This window comes from Mesoplodon densirostris, chromosome X (genome assembly GCF_025265405.1).
Source record: "Mesoplodon densirostris isolate mMesDen1 chromosome X, mMesDen1 primary haplotype, whole genome shotgun sequence".
Taxonomy (NCBI): Eukaryota; Metazoa; Chordata; class Mammalia; order Artiodactyla; family Ziphiidae; genus Mesoplodon; species Mesoplodon densirostris.
Window position 1 is genome coordinate 24569489 of NC_082681.1, and position 10257 is coordinate 24579745.

At 39.1% G+C, this 10257-nt stretch overlaps 1 protein-coding gene across 1 annotated transcript in view; it reads right to left on the bottom strand.

Moving 5' to 3' along the window:
- Positions 1-9955, bottom strand: part of OCRL (OCRL inositol polyphosphate-5-phosphatase) — a 55826-nt gene extending 45871 nt beyond the window's left edge. Inside the window, exons 1-3 of the mRNA XM_060086373.1 lie at positions 9871-9955; positions 4604-4683; positions 1901-1939 (exon numbers count right to left, since the gene is read on the bottom strand). Of these exons, the coding sequence (XP_059942356.1) occupies positions 1901-1939; positions 4604-4683; positions 9871-9938 (187 nt within the window). The 5' untranslated portion in view covers positions 9939-9955. The remainder of the gene's footprint in view (positions 1-1900; positions 1940-4603; positions 4684-9870) is intronic.
- Between the last annotated feature and the right edge of the window lie 302 nt (positions 9956-10257).

Here is a 10257-nt window from a genome sequence, read left to right on the forward strand (position 1 = left end):
ACCTGGAGTATAAAAAACCAAACAAACAAATAAAATAACTAATACTAAAAAAAAAGAAAAAAAAATCATATTTTTAAATAATTTTAAATGACATGGGAAAAGGTCACAATATAATGTTAAATGAAAATGCAGGATAAAAACTATATATGAGGATTCCATTTATGTAAAAATATAAATAAAAGACTGGAAGGAGATACATAAAAATGTTAATTACAGTGGTGATCTTGAAGTTGCAGGAGCATAATTTTAATTTGATACTTCAACTTTTCTGAATTTTCCAAATTGTACATAATGAGGATGTATTACCTGTATAATCAGAAAAACATTTTTTAAATGTTTAATACTGACATCCAGACAGTGGGAAAATACACAGTTACAGTAAAATCAGGCCTGCTTAACAAACCCAAGGTCTCTCTCCAGCAACATACTGTGTACTCTCAACATTTATGTATGAAGCCTAAGGATCAAGATAAAAATCTAGTTTCAGTGCAAATATTAATAAATGGGCAGAAATAACAAAGGATTTTATTCAAGTGGTTACTTAACTACTTCCCATATGATCCAGTGACTTGAACTCTGGACAGAGCAACACATGGTTAATTTCTATGTAGGAGAGAACAACAAAATGAATGCTATAAATTAGGTGTTTGTAAGAGAAAAGGCACAGCTCAGTTTAACTTTTCAGCTTTGGATCAAATACCTATTTCCACACTAAGAACAGGACATTTAGGTATCTAATTTCAGCAGATTTCAGCAGCCATGTCAGTCACTGCGGAACAAACTTTGCTCAAATTTTGCTTTATTAGTGTTGTTCTTGCCTTCTGCTTTTTCTGTACAATAAGACATAGCTATTAAGTTATTTGCTCTCTTGCATATCTGCAGTAGAAGCTAGAAGCTGGAAGTGCTCAGCCTTTCAGGATCAACCCTTAAGACTTCCAAAATCTATGACCAAAAGAAAGAATTAATAAAACCCAAACCAGAAAAAGTCTATCTAAACTTTGCAATACAACATAATAGTGCCAAGGACAGGGACTGTGTCTAAGCAAGATTATGTATAAACTGATAGTCCCAAGCTAAGGGCCAAGCCCCACTCATCCAAGGACTCAGCCAAGAGATAAGGTAACCCATTTGATTTAGATTCATGTGGTCATATACTCTTTCCCACAGCAAACACAGAGTAGATACAGTAGCCTTCAAGTGCCCATTTTCTCCTCCCCATGTTAAAAGAGTACAGTTTTAGATGATAAATGGAGAACAGCTTGCACAGAAAGTCAGTGATGATTTGCTTCAAACAGATAAAAATGAGAGAACAGAAACTGAGAAGGAAGGCCATGTTCTCGCTGATAAAGAAATGCCTTGAGAGGATGGGCTGAAATAAAAGACCAAAATTATTTTAAGACAAAAAAAGGTATCCCTGGTACAAGAGGGACTCTGTAATCTCCCCAAATTATATAACAAACAAAGGACAACATTATGATTTAACATGCAAAAATAAAAAATGGATGGGGGGAGAAAAGCTTAAAACATAACAGCAGTTAAAAAAAAACACTCATAAACCTTATGTGCTTTAAACACTTTCTGGCCCCTCCTACAATTTTCAATTCCACAGCAATGACTTAACTGATAGCGACAATACTGGTAGTTCAAAGAAGTTCAGCATTAGAAAAGCGGATCATATTTTCAACTTTTTAAAGATTCTTGCCAGCCACCTGCTTTTTCTTAAGCTTAGGCTAAAAGTTTTTGGGAGGTAATTCTAATTTGTATGGCTGCCTTAAGAAAATGGAGAATACAGGATAAAATGGTAAGATAAAAGTTGTGCAAAAAAGGTGTCTTAAATACCGTGGGTATTCAAGTAAATATTTGTTGAATGAAAATCAACTCCATTCAGAAAGATACTCACTGTTTGAAGCTATGTCAATCAAAAGAGTTTCTTCCGCTTCTGAAGGAAAAGAAGAAAGAACAGAATCAGGGAAGAGAAAACCATTCATTACAACCAAAAGAAGTATACACCTAACTAAATAACTACTTCTCTCAATCACCACTCCTAGGTTTTAGAACACAGTAAAAAATCCTTTGCTTTTTTGTTTAGCACTTTTTAAAGGGGATTTTAACAGCACTACGTTCTAAAGACTATGAGCAATTCAACTAAAAGAAAAATTAACTGAACAAGTAACCACATGGAATGTCTCAAAGCAAATCAAGCAATGACAATAGTAGGGAATATAACATGTTAATCCAAGTGAAGGTGTTTAATTCCCCTCAACTATAACACACTAACTTAATATAATCTAACTGTATCACTTAGATAATTCTTATAAAAAGCCGAGATAAGGCCTAAAAGTGAATTACCTTCTTAACTCAAATCTAGTCTCTGAAAATTTCCCAGGGACCTCATTACCTCCACCCCTGTCCCATATAGGAGCAGAGAATACTTGAAGTTCTTTATCTTCAGTCTACCATTAACACTTGTGGATCCAAGGCTTACCACACCCAACAAGGAAGTATAAAATGGGCCAAAGCACAGTCTCCAAGGTCAGAGTTCTCTTTTCTCTCTATGGCTCACCTGGACTTCCTTCCTTACCTCTAGTGTCTAGACCCAACCCATCTCTTCCTCCCTGACTTCCCTGGATTTGGCCAACGGCACCTGCCAGACCCTCCTGGCTAGTTAAACTCTGGGTACTGATTCCTTGGGATTCGTTTGGATCTACCTTGGCCAAATGTAGTAGGCCCAGCCGTTTATAGTTCCCTCACTAGCCTGGATTGTATATTTGGCTCCATTACTCAGGTGCAACAGAAGCAACTGATAATTACCTAAGTTGTCTAATATTAGAGAATAGTCTCGATACTTTTACTAGCATGATGAATGAAGCAAGGGACAACAGTGCATCAGGGCATAGGTATTACATGTTCACAACTGCTCTTTGATAACTTTAATTCTTTAAAACTGAAGTACTTAGAGACTTTTCGAAATAGGCGTAGAGGTTGGGAAACAAAGGATGTGAAAACTCAAGGAGGTAACTGTTCCTTTTGTCATGGGGAACTACTGTGTGTGTGCATACATATTTTCCTAGATTCCAATCTAGCAACCTGCCATCTATTTCTTATTAAAAATAAGACTAAGAGAAACAGGGTAAACAAGACACTAGAAGTACTGATAGCACAAAAAGGTATAGAGTTAATAGGATACTAACGTCATGTTCTTTGGCTTTTCTCGTCCTTAAAGGGCTGAGCATGTAACAAAGGGTACTACACTATGAAAAGTGAGGTGAGCACAGTAACTTACTATAGCATGCAGGTGGCTGGTTCAATATGTCTCTCTCAAACAGGGCAGGGTAAATGGCTAAATAAAAGACTTCATTCTTCTATACAATGTGGATTCTATTCACTGTGGGTATTTTTAATTCTTAATACATGCTCTCTTAAAAAGTCATGCCCACTTAGTATTTCTACTTACAGAGATAAATCCTAAGGAAATAAGAGACATGCAGGAAGATTCATTACTTATTTATACTAACAAAAAATAACCTGAATGTCAAACACCGGGAATAACTACAGTATAGGCCATTCATAAAATGGAATAGTATACAGCTATTAATAGCATGTAAAAGCACTTATAATATGATGGCATGTGGAACAGACAAAAAACTACATACAGTATGAGTCCCAGCCACCCTAAAAGTTACAGGTGTAGAAAAAAGGAAAATGTTAGGTGTTCATCTCTGAAGGATGTGAATTTACTTATTTCCTTTATAATTTTCTGTTCTTTCCAAACTTTTTACAGTATATATATATTAGTTTTGTGATTAAAAAAAAGTTGAATGTAGTCTAAGAAAGAAGCCATGCAAGGTAGGATTCAAGTTTTCCAAGAAGCTACAGCTGACACAGAGTGCCTGTCTGATGAAGCCAATGAACCCACTGGAAACACAATGCATTTGTTCTCTAATAATCTATTTCCTTTCTAGAGCAATGTGAAATGACAGAAGCAACACCTCCTACACAAACCTCCCAATTTTTGAGTCTCATTGTGGCAGATGAAACAACAGATTTTCTGTTCTCTTTCCCCAAATTTGAAGGCAGGAAGCCAAATATTTCCTCCCCAGAGTCGATTTTCTTATGATTCACCAATGCAAAGGTTTGAGAATCAGCACAATTGAGTGTAAGGTATTACAATCTGGCAAGGCTTGTTGCCAAATGTTTTAATTTCAAATAGTGTGGGGAGAAAGTGCTGAACGCATGTGAATTCAAGTGACCTTTATACTTTACAATGAGCAGTGTATCAGTTAAACCCAAGAATGTGATTTAAATCCACATATGGGTTCATCAGCATAAAAGACTACCTACATAGGTAACAGACTACATACATCTCTAACCCCAGTCAGGGTAGCAGGTAAGAATATATATATTTCAATATAATCCTTCAGGGTTCTTAAACAAAGCATTTATCATCTTCTCAATGGTAGATGAGTAATGTTATCTTTTTTCACAGAGTGTAATACATTTCATTTTATGTGCAGTGACAAATTTAAGTATGTATGGTATTATACAAAGCAATGATGACCAAGGAAAAACATTATAAAACTAGCTAAGCAATTAAAGCTAGTACCTTGAACACATCTAAAGTGGCTATTTATAGGAATGATATCTTGAACATGCTGTTCCTTCTTGTGCAACCGGATTATTAGCCTAGGAAACAGAAGAATGCATCAACGAATAGCTACTGAAAAACTCAAACATTTAACAACAAAATACATTGCTGTGTTCTTATACAAATCTAGTCTGTATTTATTAGACTTGCTGTATCTTGTTCCCTGGATCTGAGCATCATGATGATATTGCTTTAGGTCTAAAAGCATATTAGTGGTGATCAGTATCTGAATACCCACAGTTCTATGCCATAGAGAACATAAAATAGTCTATGTCCTAAAAACAGTTTACAAACTTAAGAGCATGAATTACAGTGCACACACCTTCAGATTACGCATACCAGAGAGAAGAACTAATAGCTAGGTGTGAAGTCCATGAGGGCAGGGACTATGGCTGTCTTTTCACCATAGTATTTCTAGCACCTAGTACAGTACCTGGCACATAGCAGTCACTCAAGTTTGTTGAATAAATGTATTATAAATTTCATCAATTAGCTTTCTGGTTATATTCCCATGGCTTTTATCAAAGAATGATTCTATCTCTTCAAACAAATATACAGGTTCATGGAGAAGAGGAGGTGCCCAGCCAGCTGAATCAGTCAAAATAATCCCAGTGACCAATAAGATAGCAGATATCACAACCAGATTGCCTATACATCCCTTGTGTTCTTACCATGGTTTCTAATTTCATGCTAATACTTCTGGTAAGCATGACTGAACTTGGCCCCCCAGTGTGGAATGCAAGATTTCTAAATTCCTATGTACTCCTGAAATACTAATTTTCATTTACTACTTATTCTTAGTGGCCCACAGTCAAGGTATAACCTACTGGTAAATGGCCATTCTGAACATCTCCTACCTTCCCCCCAAATCACTCTTCAGGTGGTTCTTTTTGCCACGAACAGTCTTCTTCCTGAGACCTAGCTCAACTATCACCTCCTCTGTGAAACTTGGCCTCATGTCCTTTGCCTGCCCCTCAAATAGAGCACTTAACGCACTCTGTTATAGTTACATTTATTTCCCTCAGATTTGAGATCCTTGAAAGCAAAGACCCTATCATATTCAGTTTCGTCACCTACCTAATAGATGCTCAATAAATATTGGTTGAATAAACAAACATTTAATTAAGCTATAAACAGAGATGAATTTCTAAATACACCTGTTCAACATGTGATATTAGAAGTCATTGTTCTGAAAGGTTTGATTTCCATTTTGTTGTCTTTGGGGGAGGCTTATCGTTTTAGCTTTTTGAAATTTTTTTCAAGTGTGTTAACTTTGAAGGAGTTAACTTGGGGAAAGGAACTGCTTAGACAGGACTAAGGGAAATAAAAGTACTAATGCTGTCTTTCTGCTCTGATCCTGCTTGCCTAATTTGCAGAGGTTTAATATTTTAAGGTGACTACAAGAATATGGGGCAGGCCCTTTCCAAACTGCAAAGTTCATGAGTCAAGCAGAGAATCCTATAAACCCAGATGGAGACCAGAAAGTAGATAAGCCTGACAAAGCAAGGGTCAAGGAGGAAGAGCTTACTCTGAGGAAAATGAACACAAACCAATATAATTCCCAAGTAACATAGTATAGAAGTGGTGTTGAACATCAGCAGTAAAGATTCAACTGGATTGTATTGTTAAAAACCATCACAAAACAGAAAATGACATGGATGGACCTTGAGGGCATTATGCTAAGTGAAATAAGTCAGACAGAGAAAGACAAATACCGTATGATCTCACTTATGTGTGAAATCAAAAAACAAAAACCAAAAATACTGAACTCATAGACACAGAGAACAGATTGGTGGTTGTCAGAGGCAGGTGGTGGGGGGGATGAAATGGGTGAAGGGGGTCAAAAGGTACAAATTTCCAGTTATAAAATAGATAAGTCATGGGGATGTAATGTACAACGTGATGACTATACTTAATAACAGTGTACTGTATATTTAAAAGTTTTTAAGAGAATAAATCTTATGGACCTAGTTGCAGGGCAGGAATAAAGAGGTAGGCATAGAAAATGGACTTGAGGACACCGGGTGGGAGGGTGAAGCTGGGGCAAAGTGAGAGTAGCATCGACATACATACACTACCGAACATAAAATAGTTGGCTGGTGGGAACCAGCAGCATAGCACAGGGAGATCAGCTCTGGTGCTTTGCGATGACCTAGAGGGGTGGGATGGGGAGGGAGGCTCAACAGGGAGGGGCTATGGGGACATATGTATGCATATGGCTGATTCGCTTTGTTGTGCAACAGAAACTAACAGGGTATTGTGAAGCAATTATACTCCAATAAAGATCTATTAATAAAAAAAGAGAGAGTAAATCTTAAAAGTTCTCATCACAACAGGGCTTCCCTGGTGGCACAGTGGTTAAGAATCCGCCTTCCAATGCAGGGAACACAGGTTCGAGCCCTGGGCCAGGAAGATCCCACATGCCGCGGAGCAACTAAGCCCGTGTGCCACAACTACTGAGCCCATGTGCCACAACTACTAAAGCCTGCATGCCTAGAGCCCATGCTCTGCAACAAGAGAAGCCACTGCAACGAGAAGCCTGCGCACCACAATGAAGAGTAGCCCCTGCTCACAGCAACTAGAGAAAGGCCATGCGCAGCAACACAGACCCAATGCAGTCAAAAGTAAAAATAAATAAATAAATTTATTAAAAAAAAGTTCTCATCACAAGAAAAAAATTGTTAACTATGTGTGGGGATGAATGTTAACAAGAATTATTGTGATGATCATTTCACAATATATACAAATATCAAGTAATTATTTTGTACACCTGAAACTAATACAATGTTATACATAAATTATTTCTCAATTTAAAAAAGAAATGCAACCCCCCCAAAAATACCCATCACAAAACATAAACTGGGAATTTAAGTCAATTCCACAAATATTTATTTAATACCTACTACATGTTAGTCACTAAGTAAATTGTAACAAGAGAGTAGGGCTAAGAATAAAAATTTTACCTAAATCTCATCATTTCTTTCAACACAGAAAGGTGAAAAATAATAGGTATATGGCAAAAAAATGGAAATCAGAATTTGGTAGTTGGAAACAGAAAAGAGTAAAAAATTGTGAATGCAGACCCAGCATTATCCCTAGGAAATACTTTGATTTGTTCAAGGAAGGTTAAAGATGAAACAACAGGTGGCATCATAATCCATTTGCCTTGAAAAAATGAATGTTAGTGTTTGATTCCTTGTGTGCAAAAAAGCCTTACCTTTAATTGTAATTTTAGTCTCTCAAGTAAATTTCTCCTATGGTTGATAGCAGGAAGTACAGAACTAAAGAATGCAATAGGCTTCAAGTTCTAGGATAAAAAGGCCCAAAGTAAAAAAGTTCTGGACACTCAAGTCAGAGAAGGCACCCAAGAGACAAGGATTTGAGGGTTATATATGGTTTGACAGTATCAGGTGTCTCCAATAAATGATTTCAAAAGAAACTTATCAGACAATGTAATGACTCAGACAAATGACTTAACCTCTCTGTACCTCAACTTCTATATCTAGAAAGGGGGGATGATGATGATATTACAATTTCACAGTAACCCTCACATGAGGGTTAAATGAACTAATTCATGAAATGCTTAGAAGAGTACCTGATACACATCAAGCCACTGAGTGTTAGTTGTGCTATACCCTTAAGTTTTACAGAACTGGAATACAGAATTTGATTTCTCTATGGGGAGGACACAAATAATCAGAAGAGCTACCACTGCAAGTTTAAAAGTTCTTCCAGTACAAGAGACCAGATAGAATGAGGCATTTACCTCAAGGCCAGCTGCTCACTCCCTTATCAGCTGAACAGAGTTCCAAACCTACCAAACCAAGGGACCAGATCCTGAGATGTGGTCATCTCAACAATGTAGCTATTTTATTTAATCCTTATAATTTTGTTTTTAAGAAGAGGAAACCGAGGCACAAAAAATTTACTGATTTGCCCAAGGCTTACATCTTCCCACCCTATTCTTGCCTTTGGAAGTGGCAGTGGTGTTCCACTTTTCAATTCACTTTTCTGTTGAATTTACTTTCATTAAACTGGTCTTCCAGGGTTTGATGAAATCTGGGAAAAATAAAATGAATTTATCACATCAACAGAATGGACCAAGCAGGATCTAGGGAAGAGCTACCTCCATAGAACCAGTTGACATCCAGTTGAGAGTGGCACCAAGAGCCTCAGAAAAGGGCAGGCTAGGCCAGTGTGAATTTCTTCTCTGTAAAGTGGACAGCATAGATAAAGATTGAGTCTGGACAATCTAAAAGCAGGGACTGAGAAAAATTGTTTTTAAGTAGAATCCAATGTTGGGGGATGGCAGGATTTAAATGATCAACAATTTAAAAACTTTCAGAGATCAACAATTCTTCGCTGATGTCAAGAAACCAGTGAACAACCAGGGGAGGTGGCTTGGGCACAGAGTGATAGGGACCTACTATGATATATGATGGTCATCAGGGATACTTTAGATGAGGCATTAGTGGCAAGGGAGATCAGCAGTATACTGATGGCTTATCAAAATCTTTTGATCAGTCAACAGTCTTTACTGAGCTCCTATGTGCAAGGCAGAGTGGAAGGTAACACTCCCTGATGAAATGTCAAATGTCGTTTACATTTCTACACATTTCATTACTTTTTCTAACTGTCAAGTCAATAAGTGAGGCAGTTACTGGCCTACACAAAACCATTACTGAATTAATGAATATGCCTCCAAGCACATGGAATAAGGGGGTGGTGAGACTGGAGGAACCAGCTGAATGAGGTTAAGAAAAGGCACCTCTGTAAGGTTAACAATGAAGCGTTTCTACAGTACTTATACTTTCTGTAAACCGCTTTCGCATTTTTATTCTCCCAGTTAAAACTCCAAAGGCTATAAATTAAAGCAGCTAATGTTTTTATTAAACTGATGAGGACACTAAGGCCCAGAAAGCTTTACTGACTGGCCCAGGATTACACAATCCATGTCAGTTGCAGGGGCAGGAACTAAGAACCCAGGCTTCCTGCTTCCCCGCCCATTGAGTCCTTCCACTGAGCCACACGGACAGGAGCAATCAATCCACCGGCTTGGAAGTTGGGGACAAAGCTCGGTGGTTAGAGCACTGGCACGTCACACCTGGGCCCGAACCTGTTGCCTGCGCGGCCTCAGTGGGAGGAGGGTGGGTGGCTTGTCGCGGTTTGGGGTTGGAAGGTAATGGCAGGCTCCCCTCCTCTGTGGGTAGCAGGTGGTTACTTACTCATACTGCCCGTTCCTCTGGACTAGGGTCAGGGCGCAGGGCTCCCGGACAGGACCCTTCATCTCCATACCCTCGATAGTATGCAGGCGCTAGTCAAGGGTCTCTTCTAGAAGCGCTGCCGGAAGGGGACCCGCGGTGTCGGGTGGAGGGAGGCTCCGGCCCCAGGGCCGGAGACAGCGCCTCCCGCGCTGGTCCCCCTCCCCCGCTCGGCTCGGCCTCGGGTCCTGACCGGCCCCTAGCCGCCCCTCTGCTGCGATCCGCAGTCCCGCGGACCCCCGCCCCCGCCCTGCGCGGCCTCCCCTCCCCCCTTCTCTCAGGCGGATACAGCGAGGGGCTGGACTCCAACCGGGAGCGGCGGCTCCATCCCGGCAGCTTCCAGGCTCGGCG